This window comes from Phaeoacremonium minimum, assembly GCF_000392275.1.
Source record: "Phaeoacremonium minimum UCRPA7 unplaced genomic scaffold PA7_03_scaffold_410, whole genome shotgun sequence".
Taxonomy (NCBI): domain Eukaryota; kingdom Fungi; phylum Ascomycota; class Sordariomycetes; order Togniniales; family Togniniaceae; genus Phaeoacremonium; species Phaeoacremonium minimum.
This window is the reverse complement of record NW_006921312.1, coordinates 161,263-181,293: the sequence shown is the minus strand read 5'-3', so window position 1 is coordinate 181,293 and position 20,031 is coordinate 161,263. Positions and strand designations below refer to the sequence as shown.

General features: G+C 52.9%; 4 protein-coding genes across 4 annotated transcripts; 1 reads left to right on the top strand and 3 right to left on the bottom strand.

Moving 5' to 3' along the window:
- Positions 1–166: 166 nt before the first annotated feature.
- Positions 167–2,812, bottom strand: UCRPA7_5344 (hypothetical protein; the record flags this gene model as incomplete). Its single annotated transcript, XM_007917891.1, has 5 exons — positions 167–407; positions 618–1,166; positions 1,234–1,315; positions 1,912–1,987; positions 2,132–2,812. 5 exons carry the CDS (start codon positions 2,810–2,812, stop codon positions 167–169), a joined length of 1,629 nt encoding a protein of 542 aa, XP_007916082.1.
- Positions 2,813–6,412: 3,600 nt separating this feature from the next.
- Positions 6,413–7,840, bottom strand: UCRPA7_5343 (hypothetical protein; the record flags this gene model as incomplete). Its single annotated transcript, XM_007917890.1, has 1 exon — positions 6,413–7,840. One exon carries the CDS (start codon positions 7,838–7,840, stop codon positions 6,413–6,415), a length of 1,428 nt encoding a protein of 475 aa, XP_007916081.1.
- Positions 7,841–14,715: 6,875 nt separating this feature from the next.
- Positions 14,716–15,799, bottom strand: UCRPA7_5342 (hypothetical protein; the record flags this gene model as incomplete). The annotated part of the gene is made up of 2 exons (XM_007917889.1): positions 14,716–14,731; positions 14,802–15,799. 2 exons carry the CDS (start codon positions 15,797–15,799, stop codon positions 14,716–14,718), a joined length of 1,014 nt encoding a protein of 337 aa, XP_007916080.1.
- Positions 15,800–19,184: 3,385 nt separating this feature from the next.
- On the top strand, positions 19,185–19,811 carry UCRPA7_5341 (hypothetical protein; the record flags this gene model as incomplete). The annotated part of the gene is made up of 2 exons (XM_007917888.1): positions 19,185–19,250; positions 19,311–19,811. The coding sequence occupies 2 exons, from the start codon at positions 19,185–19,187 to the stop codon at positions 19,809–19,811; spliced, it is 567 nt and encodes a 188-aa protein (XP_007916079.1).
- Between the last annotated feature and the right edge of the window lie 220 nt (positions 19,812–20,031).

Sequence of the window (20,031 nt, the reverse complement as noted above, 5' to 3'; positions counted from 1 at the left end):
CTGGTATCATTCCATAAACCATCCATCCATACCGTGTCCCACCATTCATACATTGCCAAGAGCCGAAGACAAAAGCTCTGCCCTGCCGGCTTTGTGAAGCAGCGAAAAAGTCTGCCTCTATACAACGTCTCATTTGCCAAAGGGGTATCTTGTGGACGGAGAACGCTCATAGACCAGTCGCCGCCTCAGTGAGGACGCTCAGCAGACTGGCAGCCGCACCGCCGATGCCCACCGCGCCGAGGGTCTCGCCCCAGACACGCTTCTTGGTGCGTTTGTCATCACGGCGGTCTTGCGGGTAATCCCGCTCTCTCTCGTCCCTTTCACGGTCGCGTTCCCGCTCTCGGTCACGATCACGATCACGGTATCTATCACCTCGAGCCCGCTCACCACGATCAGAGCGGTGCCGCCTGTGTTCCCGGTCAGGGTCTCGGTGTCTGTCCCGGTGATCGCGATCTCTCTCGCGAGACCTATCTCTGTCCCCCCTATCTCTCCGCCGATGACGATCACCATCACGTCGACGATGACCATCTCTGTCTCTGTCATCACGCGAGGACCTGTGATGTCTCTCGCCTGATGCCTCGCCTGGAGAGATCTCACGCGGGCCGTCCTTATCAAACCGCACGCGATTCTCGTTCTTATTCTTCAGGATTGGCTTCGGTTGCACCGTGCTCGCAGGGCTCGCCTTGCTCTCATTGTTGCTTGATGGCGGCGGGACGATGAAGGGGTACACCTTGGTGCCTTTCTCGTCCTTGCCCTCTTTCTCGTCGCCGCGATGATGTCTCGGTTTGTACCGCTCCTTGTTATATCCTTGGCTGTCGTCATCGTCACTTGTGTCAGATTCGTCGCACAAGCTGTCGCTGTCCGAGTCACTGTCAGACACAGCCCGCTTGCCGTTACTGCGGTGCTTCTCGTCCGGATACGGTGGGTTCGGAGCCCGAGCCGCGCCGCTGAGACCACCCCGTGAGGAACGCACTGCAGCGGACTGCCTCGCGAGCTCTTGGATCTCCTCTCGGCTCAGTGTGCCGAGCACAGCGACGAACTCGGGACGTGCCTCGTAGCGGAAGCCAGCCTTGTCAAGAACCTCAAGTGAGACAAGCCTACGGCTGATCTTGGTCCACTTAGCCTCTAGAGGAATTTCCTGCCCATGGCTGTCGGGTGCAAGCTTGCTGTAGCGCTGTGGCATGGCGGACGCCGGCGTAGGGCTAGTGCCGTACGCGGGAGGCGGCGTCATACCCATCTGAGATGAGGTTGGGCTGCTCATGTACGGCGGCAGAGGCGGCACATACCGCGGAGACAAGCCCATGAGAGCCTGAGTCTGTGGTGATGACGAGAGTTGATGATCAGGGGGATATGGGGCTGCTTGAGGAATCTGGATTGGATGCAGGGGCTGAGGAGCCGGTAGATAGCGGTTGTTGGGAGACGTGCCCGGAGATGCATTGTAGTTCGGAGGCATCAAAGCGGGCTGAAGGTGGAGGCCATTCATCTGGGCTGCCAGATGATCCGCCTGCCGCCGGTCGAGAGCCATGAGGTCCCGGGTCGAGATGAGCGCCCACTGTTGATTGCTGCTAGAGTCTGAGTCCGACTCGGATGAGTAAGGCTCATACGACAATCCCGTACTTTGATTAGACATGTGTGGAACTGGCGGCGGAGGCGCCTGGTGACCCTGCAACTGTTGAGATGGGTACGGCGCATAGGGATTGTGCTGATGCGGGCTCTGCTCGGGCTGCCGCCTCTCATACTTAAGACTGGGCATGAACTTCTCATTTTCGAGATTTGGACCCACCATCTCCTTTGGACTCATATCATCACCATGGGAAGGATAAGATGCTGGAGTGATTGCCACTGGAGGAGGGGCCGAAGAGTCCATAGGATATGGGGGATAGGGTGCATGGGGCCGCTGGTCGAGCAGACCCCTGACAGACGGCGGACTGCCGTTGTCCAACAGGCCATTGGAGTCGAGCTCCCGGATATATGCACGCAAGACCTCCTGTGCCACGTTGTCAGTCAACTATCACAAATAATGATTGCCAGCGTGCCCTGCACGGGGTAAGCGATGCACATGCTTGCTTGCGGTGATACAAGCACAGCATACGCGCGAAGAATAGGATGGAACATTCGACGAACAACTCACCTTGTTCTTACGGAGCACCTCGCTCGAGAAGCCCTCGGCAACTAGCTCGGAGCAAAACTGCTGCCACATATCCTCCTCGTTTTCGCTGTTTGCCCCACTGCCCCGGCGTCTGAAAAGTCTTGAGGCAATGGCGTCCACTTTGTCCTTGATCGAATTGAGTTGCCGATCATCTGTGTTCTCGAGGTCTAGGGGACGCGGTGCCCTGCTCGGGTTGTGCAACTGCACCGTGTCCAAGAAGATGTCGATGTTGGTCTTCTGGTTTGCCAGCTTGGTGCGAATCAGAGCTACCATGTCTCTCTCGCGATCCTCCATTCCCTTGATTGCTCGCGCGTGGCCATTTCCGGTCGCGTTGGCCTGCCCCCTCTCTGCATCGTCTCCGCTGCTGTCAACCAGCCCATATTTCTCGAGGATCGTGTCGAGCTGCTTCAGCGTAAAGTCGCAGTCCTCGACGATCGGCGTGAGTTGGCGTGCGTAGACGGACGACTCGCGCTGGTTGCTGTTCAGCAGGCTGTCTGGGTCTTCGGCCTCGACGCGAAGGTGCTTGAGCACCGTGTGAAGAGACCGGACGACCGTCGCGATCTCGCCAAAGTCGGGGCCCGAGGCCCGTGCCCGCCGGTAGAGGTTCCGGGCATTCGCATCAACTGCGGCTATCGAGGACGCGGGTGTGCCGTCGACTGTCATCTGGAACTTTGGGTCCGTGACCGATGATGTAAGCGGGTCAAGGTTCTTGAGTCGGCACGACTCGTAAATCCCCCGCCGGGACTATGTCGGTCGATGCGTGGCCTGAAGAGGCTCGAACGCTGGTTGGGAGTGTGAAGCTATCGCAGTCTTGAATTGTTGTAATGCCAAGTTGAGGGTAGATGGTGTAAGAGGGAGATAATGTGGTAAATATCCAGAGTTGGGCTAGAGTCGGACAGCGTGGCTATGCAATAAAGTATGTAATAAGATCGGGTAGGAAGGGATGGGTAATGCAGTCAGATAGACCAGGGTTGTCAGGCCGGCCGTCTGAGCCCTCAGAGGTAAGGCCGCGAGTGTGGACTAAGAATCAGGAACAGGATTCGTTAATCCAAGCGGCGTAGCACCAAAATATCAAAGCCGTTCTACAGGAGCACTGGTGCACACTGACTGACGACAAGCTGGTTTCCGTCAACGTGCAAGCGAGGGTGTTGAGTGATCATTCGAGATGAAGAAGGACGAAAAGTTGGCCAAGGCTGTATGTAGAGGGAGAGGTTCGTTTGGAAAGTCACTTGAGGAAAGCGAAATTCCATCCCTCCGGGCAATCAATACTTGGTAGGCCTAGTCTACTGGCAAGGTACACTACAGCTTCGCTAGACGTAACGTAAGTGGTTGTTCTTGATATTGTCATCGACACATGGCACACAGAGCATTCCCTGAAGGGCACACGAGTGGCCGCACTGCACATCCGAAACAGAGCGTGATGAGACGAGCCAGGGCTACGGGCTGTTTTGCCCCCTCCGCAGAGACTTGCAGGAACAGCAATGATGCTCGCCAGGAGGATCGGAGCGTTGCTTCAGTCCTAGCGCCAGAGAGTTGGAGGGTGTGTGGACGAGGCCCTGGAGGATATGATGATGTACAGCTCGGTAGCGCCCAGAGACTCGGAGCGAGGTGGACTGCATAGTCGAGGAGCAATGGAACGTGTGGAGAGGAGGGGTGGGAGTCTGATTCTGGGTGACGTCTTTGCTCAGTGGGCATAACATCATAATCCGGGCTGGAGTAAGCATGCCCCAGACAGGGCTGGCCAATAACGAGATCCTGCTGACAAGGGTCCCATGGCTCTTCACTTTTCAAGCCACGACCGGGGGGTTCAGCCATGTTCTTGTCTATCTGGGTGGCCGTCCTTGTCTCCTCCTCGGCTCTGTAGCAAGAGCAATGATGAGCCAGCAGGCCACCTTGCTGGTCGTCTAGACGGTGGAAGTCTTGCAGGGCAAGACGCACAATGCTCTATCGAGTAACGCCTATCAAACTACGATACTCCCACCATGCAGCAGACCCGTTGTCTGATCACTGCGCCACTCGCCTGGGTCCAAGCTGTTTCTCGCCCATCGCCGGAGCGGAATGGAATCTTGCTTGGCTTTCAGGGCTTTGTGGAGTCTCGCCCAAGGCCCCAAACTCAGATGAACGCATGGCATTTCGGGTGGCCCCGATCTTGATTCTAGTTTGAACAAACAACTGGGGCTCTCAAGCAGGAAGGATTCCCCGACCATAACTAAACCAGCGGCGTTAGAAACGGAAGTAAAAAAATCAAGGCCGAGGATGCTCGCGTAATGCGCTGGGCACAAACTCGTACACTGGATGAATGACAACTCGTAAATGATCGGCTAGCATTCCTGGTCAATGGGCTAGAAGCCTAGAAGTGCCCGAAGAAAAAATGATGACACGATAATTCGAAAAGTAATTAACGGTAGCGTATGGAACAAACACGAACGGCACGATGCTGCACGCTACGAGGCTGTGGGAGCGTGAGAGTGTCCAGCCAGAGGGCCACCCGTGTTTGCTCTTGTGGCTGTTTGGCTGACGGTGCTCCACGATATCAGTCACAACGCGGCGGCCGCAGGCACAGGCCGCTTCAAGCAGTCATCCCTTCTTTCAACCGTCCATCCTGACTGGAATACTTTGAATTACTTAAGGTGAAGGGAAGATCTCCGCCTGCAAGCCACGCCTGTTATTGCATGCAATCGGCAGTACCAGCGACAACCGCGCCCGGTGCTTAGAGGCTGTAGATAACGTGTAGCTGGCCAAGTGCCGGCCGTCTTGTTGACAGACACCCGTTGGGATCGCCGGGCGGCGGAAGCCCAGATGCAACCCTGAGCACCGATCAGTGGGAGCATGTTGCCGTTCTGGGTCCTTTTTCGCCTTTAGGAAAACGAAAAGTAACAAAGAAAGAAAAAAAATTTCAACCTCGAACAACGCCTCGGCACCGATTGGGCCACGAGGTCTGAAACTCGCCTTGGACTATTGACTGTGGGCTGCTGCACGACATGAAGGATCTAACAAGGTAGAGCTTCTTAGACTCATTAGGGTAGGCAGCAGATTCAAAAACCCACTAAGACGAGTTCTTATTTATTAGGAGGTGTTCGTGCAGCAAGCCACCATGCATTGGTGGCCGGCAGTGTAGAAGCGTCGGGGCCACTGAGCGGCTCCACGGGTATTGAAAGCCAGATCGGAGGCCGCGCCCGAGCATTTTCAACCCTTTACTCCCCCACAGACCACTGCTGCATGGCGCTGTAAGTTATGCCAGTTGAGACGAGACACTTCACTTTCAGCTCCAAGCCTAAACCTGGGGGCCCTTCCCGGAGGCTGTGGCTGCAGCTGTCTCGGACTCCGAATGAAACGTCAAGTAGAAACCTTGCGATGGCTGATATTGGGCGCGCTGCGTCAATCGACTGAAGCCTGGCCTGGACCAGCCTATGCAATGCCAGGCTTCGGAAGTGAAAACTCACACCGACTGGTCATCATGAATTACCAAACAAAAATCAAAAGATGATTCTTCGAAGCCTGGCCGAGTCATCCGCGCTTCATAGTCATTGCTCTCGGCGAGATTCCAACGGGATCCACCTCGTGGTAAGCCTGGGGAGGGACAAGCCCAGAATGTTGTGACCCGTGTGTAACCGTCTTGATCGCCGCCTCCATTGGACCATGCCCCTCAAGGCGCGAGGCTATGCTGTGCAATGCGGCTCTTCTGGCAAAATACCAAATGGAAATGACACATTCGGCTAGCCACCGCTGAGGGGAACGTATGTTGCCCCGTTTTCTCCTATATCGGACAAATGGAATGGATCACGAAAACATGATTATTCGCATGGCAGCATGGGAGACCCGGATCGATACGCGGTGTGGATGACATATCCCTGGGCCATGTGGTCAGGCTCCCGAGATGCTCACCAGATCAACATGATGGACGTTAGAGAATGGGTCTTGTGCCCCGATCGCTACCAGGTGATGCCTTGCGAACTCGCTCAAAATTTGAAATTAAATCACCATATCACGGCTTAAGGAAAGCTTGTCCCGGGAAATAAAATCCCCCGATAGAGCTCACCGAGCCAGTTGTGCAAGATCAGCCTTGGTGAGCAGAGTTATTTGCCGTGATGATGATGGGCTCTGTATCTATGGGTCCTATCGAGTCCTACATTGATGATTATCACAAACATGAGGCGAAACTGCAATGGGTCAAATTATCGTGATTTGAATTTCGATAGGCTCGCAAGCCTTGTTCGTAGATAGTATCATGATAACTCTCTGAGCCTCCCACTGATGTCTGCTTCAAATGACAATGCGCTCCAGCGAGTAGGCCTGGACCTTCTTGCTGATGTGCGAGCCGACTTCTCTCTTGCTCCTCGTTACCACCTCACCATTCGAGTATATCTTCTCCGCAGATATTTTGTTGTTCGCCTTCATGCCTAGTGGAAGCATGGCGGATTCGGCACTGTGAATTGGTTTAAGCTCCCGTGTCTTCAGATCTCTGGAGACAAGCGACTTGTTCTCGCCTGCTTTCCGCGGCTTGTAAGCAGTAACAGCCAACGCGCTGGAACCGAATCTTGCCGCCTCGGAGATGATGCCACGTAGGAAGACAGCCTCTTGCACGCCTTCTAGCGCAGCGCTGACCTCAAGTTTCAGCGAGGCAAGGAAATCTGCACCGTCGAAATGATCTCCTGTACCGGCGGAAATGATCGCATCGTTTATAAGCCACCCACCCGGGCCAACTGAGTCTATGCACCGACAGAGTAAGTCGGCAATCAGACGAATGCTTCCATCTGGAGGTGGCTCCAGGTCTTCGGCCTCATCAAGGCGAGTAGTATCGAGATATCGTGTCGTCCATCCATCCTTTACAAGCTCCATTCGTAGCACGTAGATAAGCGAAAGGATCTCTTCAGGCTTGTAATGCTGGCGGAGGAATCTGATGGTCAGGATGGGGGGACAGCTGCCCAGTTTGCCAAACGCAACACTCAAGCCCTTAGCCCGAGTGCTGGACTGGTCACCCAAGTAAGACTCTGTTACTTGGATTTCTTGCTCGAGGCGATCAAGTTCCATTCCAATCTCGCCGTACTCACCGGCTTCACCGTCCTCGCCGTTTGTAGGTAGTTCGTGAGAAGAAAAGGTAAGCAGTTTGGGAGCCATCTTTGTAGGATCTTGAATGAGCTCGAGACTCTGCATGATTAACCTAACCGAAGTGAGAAGCTCAACCTCGCCAAGCTTGGTGGAATAGAGATAAGCCAGGAGAAACTCAAAAGTTGGCTCCACCTGGACAAGCAACTGCGGGATGGACTCTCCAAGAACAATATCAATATCGTCCACATCTCTGACCTCGTTCTTGAAGGCTGACTTGAGGTTGGATACGGTGAGGTGGCCAGCGTCAATTAAAAAGTTCAAGAGGCTGCTCTCCGGTAGCTGACACTCAAGTCTGAGGCCACTGTCACTGTTGTCCTCCGAAGCATGCCACGCGAAGACTCTTGTAATGGCGTAAATGATCCAACGTCGGTCTGCTCGAGGGTAGTGTGAACGTGACTCTGGCCAAACCCAGTCAGGCAATGCAGCATCAGTCTTGTTTACAGCTTGAGCGTCTCCTGATACAGAGTGAATGCCATTGGTGAGCTCTTCGGGTTTTCGTAGCTCGATCCCAAACTTGCCGGCGAGAAGTTCTTCAAAGCCGGCCAGGTTCTTCTCTGCGTGAAGCTTCTCCGCTGCCTCCATATCTTGCTCAAATTGGTGCCAGTAGTCTCCCGTAACGGATCCAGGTATATACTCCGAAAATGTATGAGATAGGTGGGCAGCTGTTCTTTTCTGTGGGCGGGTAGGACCAGGAGAGAGCGCACGTCCGAGAGAGTCAATTAATAGTCCCTCAGCACGACGCTTTTTGCCCCGTGTCTTGGGTACCTCTAGCTGGACGGCAATCAACGAAGCACCGTAGACAGCGACGGCTAGCTCAGTGCGAGCAAAGTATGCGACTAGATCGAGCGGGAGAGTTTCTGCGGGTTCTGTTTGGGAAGAGAGACCTAAAGCTGTCGACGCCTGGAGTGATTTGAATACAGGGTTATAGACGTGCAGGGAATCCGGAGTCGCTGCTAGGACCGTTGATTTTGATAGACGCAGGAAAGACTTGACTCTAGAGAGCTGCAAGTGTTGATCCAACTTGATGACACTGTTGGCAAGGTTGTAGGTGAACAGACTACCTTGTCTTAGTTCGAGCAACGAGCCAGAAGCAACGTCTAAACGATATGTGGAGGAACCAGTCGAGGCACCGGGAGTTGAAAACGGAGATGTGTGTATCTGGATCACGTTCGCACCACTTTTTGTGTCCTGGCTGCCTCTGAGGGCGAGGAGATGCACATGTCGTGCATGACTATCTTCGGATATCGTTTTAGTGACAAAAACCAAGATCTCTGGATTGTATGCGTCCGATTCAATCTTCTGAGATAGAGCACTGAAAGCGTCTCCTTTGCCTGCAAAGAAACCCTCGATTGCATCGGTCGCCTGTGCTGCCTGAACGGCTTTAACCTTCAGCGTGTCTTTCTTTGATATGTTTAGATCTTGCCGGAGAATATCTGATGAGGAGCGCCAGTGCTCCTGTAAGGTCTCCCCATTCAAACAGAAGACAGTACCATCTTCCGCGACAGCGATTAGATCTGCTACAGGGCCATCTTCAATATCAGGCGATCGGTGAGCATTGGCGGAAGAGCTAGTCGCAATGTGGATTATTTTGCTTCTTTGGCCGAGCGCTCGAGAGACGCTTGTAGATGTGCTGTGCCCGGAGGCTTCTACTACGTCCTTGAACAAAGTAACATTAGCGGTCGGTTCCTGCGTAGAGATGTAGGTATAGCGGGCGATGGCTTTGGTCTTTGAAGACTTGGACCTTAAAGAACATGGCGGGCAAGTGAATGTCGATTGCGGTGGAATAGGGTAAGATGTGACGAGTCTCGAGGATGGAACCTATGAAGGGTCAGCTTGGGCTATTAATTCTTGCGAAGGTATCATTCGCACATCGTAAATATTGGTGGCTTCGCCATCAATGCCCACCACCAGTTCTGCCCGCCGTTTCTTCTTTGAGCCTGGTTGTTGGCCCCAGACATCGCCGACCGCATATGAGCCTCCCGAATGGTTCAGTGGCTTCGGCAGTGCCGTCAGCACATATGGCTTCTGGATATTGAAAGATGCGGCCATGATGGGCACATTGGTGGCTGGCCGGTGACGCTGCTCTGGAAGTGAAGCTGTTTGGGAAGCTTTAAATTATGCGGCGGGCCGTCAATTGGTGATAGACTTCAGAAAAAAATTCCCAGCAACGTTAGCGGCCAGCCAATCCCATCTAACAGGGTGGATCTCGAAATGCTTATCGGTGGTTATCGCACCCACCCCACATTGAAGGTTGAAAGTCAACAGAGGAGGTCGTCGCTTCCATTATGAGTCTTGTTTGTTATAAAGACGGACATTGAAATACAAATCTTTGATAATAACCAGTTTCATAGCACCTACATGAATTTCAATCCAATATGCCCCAGTCTACGTTATTCTCTTGGGCTAAAGGCCTGGAAGCGTCCACACCAGGGCTGCGCTCTGCAATTTGCGCAAGCAAGCACTTACCTGTGAAAAACACATTTAAATATCCAAACACCGCCTTCACGAGCACTTGAAGCCAACTTACGTTCAGAACTTCGTTCTTCTCCTAGCATCTCACCGCAAATTTTCTCCCTCTGGAGATCCAATCTGTCTGTAACAGAGTCTTGGATATTCCTAATTTCATGTGCTGGAAACTGTAACGACAAGTTTGCGGACTCTAGTCTAAGACTAGCTAGGTGAAGTTTAGAAGGGCAAGCGTATCGGTCATGGGAAATGCTGAAGAACTTAGAAAAGAAAGAGGATATTCTAATATTCAGACTCATCTTGAGAGAAGCTTTCTATCTATCAGGGGAGCCTCGGAAGACACATGCACTCCCTGAGAAGTCATCATCTCGCTCACAACTCCCGAAAGCATCGAAGGTGCAGGTACATGTAAGGGAGTTTTCCACTTCGGTCAAAATACCTTGGTTTTGGGCAGCGCGTTCAGCGCTGTGGCCGGGTCAGTGGGGCAGGGGCAGACTTTCTTGTGCTGATTGGTGGGGTTGCACTTGTCAATGATCTCACTGAATTAAATGGCAGTCGCGACGCGCTTACCTTCCACGCGATTAACTTTACGCTCAGGCAGGTACTCCAGAAGCATCTCGTCTCTCTGACGAGTCCTCAACACAACCTCACTTCACTAATCCCCCCTTTATTCGAGGACACTGACTGACCCTCATACTACTTCTCTGCACATCAATTATCTGATAATCATGCTCTTGATATATTTTTAAGACTTCTCCCATCGCAGCTGTAGCGCCAGGAAGTTACTGTAAGCCTGCATTCTGCCTGATCCACACAAAAGACAAACTTGGCCCCGACAGCACGGTCCAGCTTGGTGTTTCGATGTGTTCCGTTGCTGTCGACAGAATGTCCGGGGCGAGCATTGCCACCGGGGAGTCTAAGAAGCTACATCCTTTCTTTACAGCACCGAGAAATCCGACCAGAGACTTGGCCTTGACGAGCACACCCGGTGCCAGTCCAGGTGATACTCCTGACACACCTCTCGATGACGGATACAATGGTGTTACGGACCCGGAGGTGCCTGAGCAAGGTGATCGCCGACGAAAACGGCGGAAGACAGATAATAATGAGGAACAAGACCTGGACGATATGAAGAAACCTGGCCGACCAAGAAGGAAGACAAAATCACTTGGTGGCAACATCGCCAGTCATTTCGTCCGACTGGACGGCGGTGACTCTTGCAATGATAGACAGGACCCCGAGGTTGTTGCGGACAGCCTGGCATCGGTAGTCGACACATCGCTATACCCGTTGTCGCAGGCCCCAGAGTCTGCTCTCAACGCAGAAGCCGCACCATCAACTGCAACCGAGGACGACAATCCAGTTTTCCACAAACATATCATAACGCCAAAAGCGAAGAAGATACTGCGATTCAACCCAAAGACAGGCACGATTGGCTCTCCACCGAAGCCAAAAGAGCAAGACATGGCGACCGACAAAGCCATGGCTCCGAGCATGAAAGGCAAGTCTCCTACGGGTAAAATCGTCAAAATAGCTTATGGGGATGACGACGAGTCTCGCCTTCGCATCGGCAGCAAGATCAACGAGGTTTTGGCTGCGAACAAGCCTCCCTCAAATTTACAGATGAAGGCTGCAACGCAAAGCTTGAAAGAAAAGCTGGAAACTTCAACTGGAAACACAGGAACAATGGGTGTCGACAACGCCTCCAAAGATACCCATCCATTCTTCCTGGGGAAATCCAAGAAATCTGAAGCAAAAGGGGACAAAGCTACCACGACATGCAAGCAGTCTACTGCCCCCCTCAAACAGTTCACCTCAACGCCCTGTTCACCCAAGAAGCCTAAAATTCCTGTAACGAACGTCCGATTACCACAATTTGGTGTCAAAACGATGGGATTGAAAGTGCCCGGGGCCCAGCTACCTGCGTGGCCATGGAAGGGCGCAGTGCATATTCGGGGAGAGGGAGTTCATCTTGAACACAAATATTCATCGCCATTGCCTCTAGCCCTACGCAAATCGAAAGGAAACACAATTCACATTCGCCAAGAGGAATCCGTCATAGACTTCGCTATAGGACAGTTGGGCATTCCTGCAGTCCTGGAAGCAGTTAGGAACATCGACACGGAGAATTTCCTGCCACCACCGCCGGAGCTTCGCCTTCCCGAGAAGCACTTTGAGAGTGGAGTGAAGTTGCAGAAGAGAATACTTCCACAACTGAGAACTGTTCGGCCAGACCAAAAGACGCGGCGCAGGTATAAATGGGACGAGCGACCACTCGGAGGAGATGCACTCGAGGCATATATCTCACAGTGCACAGAAGTCCACCCAGCTCTGGCCCAGCTATTTACTTCTGTCAAGGATTCACTCTCTGCGTTTGACCGTTCCTTGTGCGAATCAATGTCCTGGACTCAGAAATACGCCCCAACTTGCGCCACGGAGGTCTTGCAATCAGGCCGGGAAGCCTTCCTATTGCGAGAATGGCTTGAAACTTTGAAAGTACAGTCAGTAGATACTGGGACTGATGGCGATTCTAAATCCACTTCAGGACGAGCAAAAAGCTCTGCTCCTGCCAAGAAGAAGCGGAAGAAGAACAAGTTGGATGGATTCATCGTTGATAGCGACGAAGAGGCCAATGAGATGGATGAGATATCTGAGGCTGAGGATGATTGGACCTCGAACAGTGGTAAGGGTCCAGCGAAGAAGACTGTCATTCGAGCAGGTGACACGGCGGCCAAAGACTCCAAACGGCCTCCTCGCCTGACAAATGCTATAGTCATTAGTGGCCCTCATGGTTGCGGAAAGACTGCTGCCGTCTATGCTGTCGCCAAAGAGTTAGACTTTGAAGTCTTCGAGATCAACCCAAGCAGTCGCAGAAGCGGAAAGGATGTTTTGGAGAGGATTGGAGATATGACAAGAAACCATCTCGTCCAACATCGTCAAACAAACGGGCCTGCAATCGCTGACAGCAATGACATCATTGATGAAGAAGAGACGGCGCAGGATATCAAGTCTGGCAAGCAGGCGACAATGAATTCTTTCTTCAAACCAAAACCAACAGTTAAAACCAATCCGCCCAAGGTTGCAATTAAGCAAGCACCCGCGTTCCAGCCTGAATCCAAGAAGACATCACCTGCGAGCCAGAAACAGTCACTTATCCTGCTCGAGGAAGTCGATGTCTTATACGAAGAGGATAAGCAATTCTGGGTCACGGTTATTGGACTGATTGCGCAGTCGAAGCGACCCTTCATCATGACGTGTAATGATGAGAGCCTGGTTCCCTTGCAGACTTTGAGCCTCCATGGCATCTTCCGTTTCAGCTCGCCTCCAGTAGAAACAGCAGTTGACCGCCTTCTCATGATTGCAGCGTGTGAGGGCCATGCCTTACAACGTGACGCAGTTGAGGCGCTTTACGAGACCCGGCAACATGACCTTCGTGGTGCTTTGATGGATCTCAATTACTGGTGTCAGATTGGCGTAGGGGATCGGAGAGGTGGTTTTGACTGGTTCTATCTGCGCTGGCCAAAGGGAATTGACGTTGATGAGGATCATAATGTCGTCCGAGTTATCAGTCAAGACACATACTTGCCAGGCATGGGCTGGCTTGAGCATGAAGATGTCACTGAAGATATCAGCCGGACTACAGAGGAGAGATTGCTTGATCAGACCTGGGATTGCTGGACATTGGATCTTGGCGAGTGGCATAACACGCTGGATCTATCTTCATGGTCACGAAGATCAAGTTCGTTTCAATCGAGTCCACAAGGTCACCTAGCACTTCTAGAGGCTTACGACGAGTTCGCGGACGCTATGGGAGTGGCCGACTTATGCTCATCCAAGGCGTTCGCAACATCATTCAAGGTTTGATTTATGGGTTTGCTTTGTTTGGCTCGATGCTGACATCTACAGGAACCTATCGATTGCAGCCTTCCCGAACTGTCACCTAAGGTCCAAGAAGACTTCATAAGCGGACCTCGTCTTCTTGATGCCCCTGTGTTGATCTCGTACGATTCTTTGCCCGCTGCCATCTCAGTGTCCTTGAAATCAGCGGCTCGCAAGCATTTGCAGATCGTTCATGAGACCATCACAAGGGAGAACCCGCCTGAATTAGACGGACTCCGCGAGGGGACAGTAATATCAAACATTCGAGGGCACCTGTCGCAAGACATCATTGCAGAGACCGCCATTTCACGATATGATTTCAGCCTCGCGTTCGACCCTTTGGCTGTACCAGACAGGAATTTGCCTGGTTCTCAGGGAGGATCGGCTTCATCTCATCTCGACCCGTCGGTGTTCGACGGCACATTAACATCAATTACCGTCGATGTAGCTCCTTATGTTCGTAACATTGTTGCCTACGATACAAGGCTACAACAACAACGCTTAAAGCTTAGCAACCTGCTCAGCAAAGGAGGCAAGGGCAACAGCAGCAAAAGAATGCGGACGACTCGTGCGGCTTTATCGGCCATGGAAGGCGGATCTCGAAGTACTACACGGGCGGAAAGATGGTTCAAGGCTGATCTCAATAGCCATTTGGTCATGCGTACTGGTGGACGCGGCTGGGAAGCTGCTGTTATTGAGCAGGCGCGCGTCTCCGATGACAACAAGACGGTACGAGACCTTGATGACTCTGCCGATGAGCTTGGCGATAGCATGCAGGGGAGCTCTGACATGGAGAACTAACGAGATGAGCATCATTTGCAAAGCATATGGGGTCTGGGGCTAGCGCTTTACATGGGAGTTTAGGTGCTTCAAATACGGAGCTGCATTGAGACTCAAATTTATCCATAGTTTATTGCAGTTTGAGGCTCAAAAAGCCCCAACAATCAAAATCTAGCATACAATGTTGAAATGAGAAATAGACTCTTAAGTAGTCTCCAGCTCCCTTTCCCCTTGTGCCAAGAGCTACTTCACCAAACTCAACATCCGTCTGTCACAAGGGCTTCGCTCATAAACCCCAAATAAATCGAGCGTGTCTAATCTCTTTCGACCTTTCATGTGATCCATACGCTATCCATAAAAATCATTCCATCGTAACATCGTTAGCTTCAAATATCAATAATACCTATCATCCGCATACCGTCCTCTCGACTGTCGATTATCAAAATCACTGCCCCCATATGCATCAGCCGACGCCCTCCTGGCCTGCCACGGTTCAGCGTCCCGCAGAACGAACTCCTTCTGGCGCTCTTCTTCCTCATAGTAATAGCGGTTCGGCCTCCGCGACGCTGAGCTGCTCCGGGCAATGCTCACGCCAGCGGGAGGACAAGGAGGCGCCGACTCGACGGTGGCGTAGCGCTGGGGTGCGGGCGGGTAGTAGTTGGTCTCGCGCCTGCTGGTGCGGCGCTCGACGACCGCGCCGGGCGCGACGACGACGGGGCCTCTGTCACGGCTGAGGGAGGTCTGGCTCGAGCGATCGCTGAAGCGGTCCCGGTCCCGGTCCCGGTCCCCGTCTCGGTAGCGGTCCCGCATGTCGCGCTCGCGGTACATGTCTGCCTCTCTGCTCCTGTCCAAGTCTCGCTCCCTGCGTTCCCGCTCATAGTAGTACGGCCCAGCAGCTACACCAGCGCCGGCGCCGGCCGCGATCGCAACCCCGGGCCCAGGACCAGCCCTCCTGCCCTCGGCATACCTCCTCCTCTCGCCGGGGGGGCCGCTGCCGCCGCCGCGGCCGCCGCGGGGCGCAGACGGCTCGGTGGCGTCCCTCCGGGCGCTGCGGCGCTCGTCCTGCAGAGACTGCTTGGCGCGCTTGATCTTCTTGATCTCCTCGTGCTCCCACGCCTCCTTCTCGCCGTAGGTGACGCCCTTGGGCCACCACTTGTGCGCGGCGAAGGTGGCGGCGGCGATGGAGCCCAGGAAGACCAGCGACGTCTTGATGGCCGAGTCCTGCTTCTCGGCCGTGGTCAGGCTGCCGGTCCTGCTGCCGGCGCCGGGGCTGGAGGAGACGGAGCGAGAGCGGGCGCGGGAGCGAGAGCGCGAGATGGAGCGCGAGCGTGAGCGGCTGCGAGAACGGGAGCGGGAGAGGTAGGAGGAGGCGGGGGAGGGCGAGCGTGAGTATGAGGGGGAGCGGTAGCGGGGCATGATGGTGGTGACGGTTGTGGTGGTTTGGTGTGCTAATTGCTGATGTTGCTGACGCAGGGCGATCTGTATATGGAATTGGCAATTCTCCGGACTTTTGGATGAGTCCTAGATCGGTAATCTTGGTGAAGACTCGAGCGAGGCTTCACTCCTGTGTCACGCAATGTTCCGAGCCTCGCCAGCCTTGGTGGTTCTAGGAACCGCTTGGAGAGCTGAAACCAGAGAATAGTACGACAAGGAGACACTGTGCCTCTCTGAGGCAAAGGAAACTCGTAGATTGCCAAGCGTATTTGTGTAGATGACGACGAGGGGCAGAATCACTCAAGAAAAGGAGGAAAAAGGAAGGAGAAGCTTCGGGAAGAGATGAGGTAGGGACGATCGGATGCCGCTGTTTGAGGCGTCCGCGGGGGTCACAGTTCGTAACCGTTATCGCTATTCCGCGCCGCCGACGTGAAACCCCAAATGCGGTGAAGGGGAGTGGTGTGGTTCGCTGTTGGGTGTGGGTGTTGGTGTTGGTGTGCTGGTGTGGGCACTGCATGGACAGGAAGACAAGGATGCGCCGGCCACCAAACACGCTCACCGACAAAGCAGCCGGGCGGGCTGCAAGATGTTCGTGAGAAAACTAGTAAAATAGCTGCACGGGGATGAAAACGGTGGACCGGAATGTAAACTCATGAAGAGTATATAGATGCCAAGAAAAAGAAGACAATATATGAGAGACCGTCCGTCTGGGACGGAAGTCTTGGACGGAGGGAGCCAAGCTTTCCAGCCGTTGCGCTGGGTTCTGTCTGGGCTGTGGGACTGTGGGACAAAGAAACGTACGTCAGTCAATCGGCGGGAGGACGATCCCCAGACAAGCTTTCTCGCCCGGCCCTTGGCGCAGCTTGCCAGAACCTCCGTCATCCACAGTCACCAAAATCCCCTACTAAAAAGGCCTCCCGTCCGTCTGCCCGTCCCGTCCTCCCCTTCGAAGAAAGGAGAAGCCTTCTCGCACTTTCCCTAATGACGAAGCCCCTACATAGTAGGAGCTATGGGAGAGGGTTATGATATCACCACCACACTGCATAGTACATACCCATGATTACACCAGTCGGCGGGCTGGGTCATCCCTCCCAATCATCAATTACAGAGGAGGGGGATGCATGCATGGCACTAACATGATTAAAATTGGCTCCTCTCGCTGCGTTTCTGCACTTTCCAGCGACCAGGCCTCGGTTGGAGCCACCTGGATATGTGCTGGAATCGTGCCCTCGGACTGGCTGCCGCCCTCCAGCCACGCGTCATCGCCGGCCAGGGGACCACCGACTCTTTACGCAATCCTCACCTCCAAGGGACTGTGTGGCGCTCATTTGCTCTCATTGGTTGAGTGGCACACGTCTAGACATTGTTCCAGGTTTCGTCAGACCTTTGCGGTGACCGCACCTGTCGGACAGCCACAAATCGATCGCGATCCGGCTATCGTCTGGATTGTGCACTACACAGCCCTTGTTTCAGACGGGATGTCGATCTCTGCGTGCCATCACTGAAACACAGCTGCTGAGGTCATTCATGAAGTCCGAATTGACTACCTAGGCAGCGCTAGGGAGTCAGCAGCGACTAGAAGCCTGGATTTGCCTACATGCATTCCTGGTATTCACATAGTTTCTGCACTTATGGACTGACTTTCCTCATGATTAGCAAGGGGGAACATCAGCGAACCTACTGACACAAGGTCTCGGCTATCTGAAGCACACTGTTACGACTAGTGTAATTATTCATTTCGCGGATGAAGTTGACCTTCACCCCAGTCCTCTGCTCACACATTTGCCACTGCATTATTTGGAGCTGGGCTAGCTTGGTTGAAAGGCTAAAATTGGCGATATGGAAGATATACGGTGTGCTTGACAGGCACAGTCCGGCCGGCCAGCTCCTGATAGTAATCCGCTGTGTGGTTCAACGTAACCTGGCACTCTACGTGGCGTACGGTCGTCGCAGGAAGGTGTGCCGCCGTGATTGGGCAGACGTCGGGGTTGCGAGTCAAGCTATATCTATAGCCGATGATGTGGTGAAAAGCCTCGGTCTTCATAATCGTCTTCCAGCCTTCGGCATGACGAGACGTAATCGCTTATTATGCGACATAACGTTCGCGATGAAGACGATAGAACCATTGGGCCCTGACATCCGTTAGCATCAGCTCTCCATTTTCAAGGGTTCAGTTCCAAACGGAAACCCACGTGAAGTCACGGCACCCATTGGGAGTTGGATCATGTCCTGATTCCGTCCTGAGCCATGGCCCTGACTACTCTTGCGTTTCTCATCATGTCCTGAAGAGCCTTTGGTGAGGTATCAGCAATCGAGTCGGGCATGTTTGAAGATAGAGACGTAGCAACGAGTGAGCAAAGAACCTGTAAGCAACGGCGACTTGATATTTCCCATAGAAGTGTGTTCTTTGCAGACTGGGGGGGAAGACATGGTGCGAACGTCTTCTGCCGCGTTGATATAGCTGAACCGAATTCATTCACTGGAGGCTGGTTCGATCTCCTTCACTTGAATGCTGTGAAGTGAATTATAGATCGATCTTTGACTGATATCCACAATCATGGTGGATACCTAGTCGCAAGTCCCTTGACTTGAGGGTGCAGATAATTGCTGGTGCTTTTTCAATCCTCGTCTGAACGTTCCATTTGATAGAGGCACTTTAGTATCATCAATAGTACTTGGGTGTGCAGGAGTTATTATGATTTTACTAGAGCACAACTGGGCTAAATCTATCAGCCTTGCAATATCTACCCACAAACAAGAGAGGCTCACATGGTCACAAGGCACGAGAAAGACTTGGATACACTGTATAAGACGGGTTGTTCACCTAAAATGAGCCGGACGCACTAGACTATCATGCCATAGTTGTGCCGTATGAATCCACAGACAAACGGACTTGTGGAACTTTTGGTCGGATGAAAATTATTTGACTGGCGTAACTTCTATTTCTGCCTAGGCTTCTACATCTCAACAACTTATCCTACACCAAACTCTTCCTTGCTGAGTTCATTCTCTTAAACATTCATCAAATCACGTACGAACTGTACGTTGTATTTGATGCTGCTCCAAGAGAGCGCGCAGATTTCTTTGGGCATGCTCTGTTGATCGAGTCAAAGCTGGGGCTGGCGACAGGTGAGCGCAAGATGCCTACTTGGGCGAGACTTGTGCAAGGGCTCAGCTACGTGAGCCGCTTCGTTCAGGCCACACGGTACGCTCTGAGGAAGTCCATCGCTTCTTACTATACTAATGTAAGAATAGGGTTTATGAAGCTCTGATTCCGGCATGGCCGACGTTTCGCGTCGCAGCCATCGTGGCAGCTTTCGTACTCGGAACATACACGATCAGCTCATGCCTCAGAAAGCGGCTCCACATGCGCGATTCTTCCGATGCACAAAATCCAGCGCAGGTAGAAATCGTGCATCAAGGAGGCATCAAGGTACTTAGACACCACCTGCAGTCCAATCGACAATGAAAGACGGTTTATAATGCCTTATAGCTTCCAGATTGCGGCAAGATCATCGAAGCTGGAGCAAAGGAGTTACTCAAAGTCTATGATATCACGATTCCCTACTATGATAATATTCGAGGATTTCTCTTTGTTGACCCAAACTCGACAGATGGCGCTCGCTTCTGGGTGAAGTACGGCCATGCTAGCCAGGCCCTGAGATCCGAAGCACGCACTCAGGCGTACGTGTTTGCCGAGCTCTCAAGAATGAATCCTAAGACGAGGGGCCGCGTTCGGGTCCCACAAGTTCACTGCTTCTTTGAGGCCGAGATCGATGGAAACGAATTGGGATTCATTGTCATGGAATACGTGACAGGAATAGCTGTCAGGAAGATCGTGAACGAACATCAATCCGTCGTGGACGGCTATTACGTGGATAACGAGAAGACTAAACCGTTCAAAGACTGGTTTGTTGATGCCATCTGTCTGCTGCTGACTCTCCAGCCACCACCTGGCACCACTCCTGGACCTGTTGGCGGTGGCAGAATTTAACATATGGTATTCGGACTAGATAACTACGAGGCACCTCGAACCTTTGCCAACCTCGAGGAGCTTCAGGAATTTTTCAATAAGAGCAATGAGGAGGCAAGTTTCCACAGAGAATATCAGATTATCTCCCAGAGTACTAACGAGGACGTCACGAACAGGCCTTACCAGGATCAACGCCCTGCGATCTCTCCGCCGAGGTCTTCAAATTGTGCTACTGCGATCC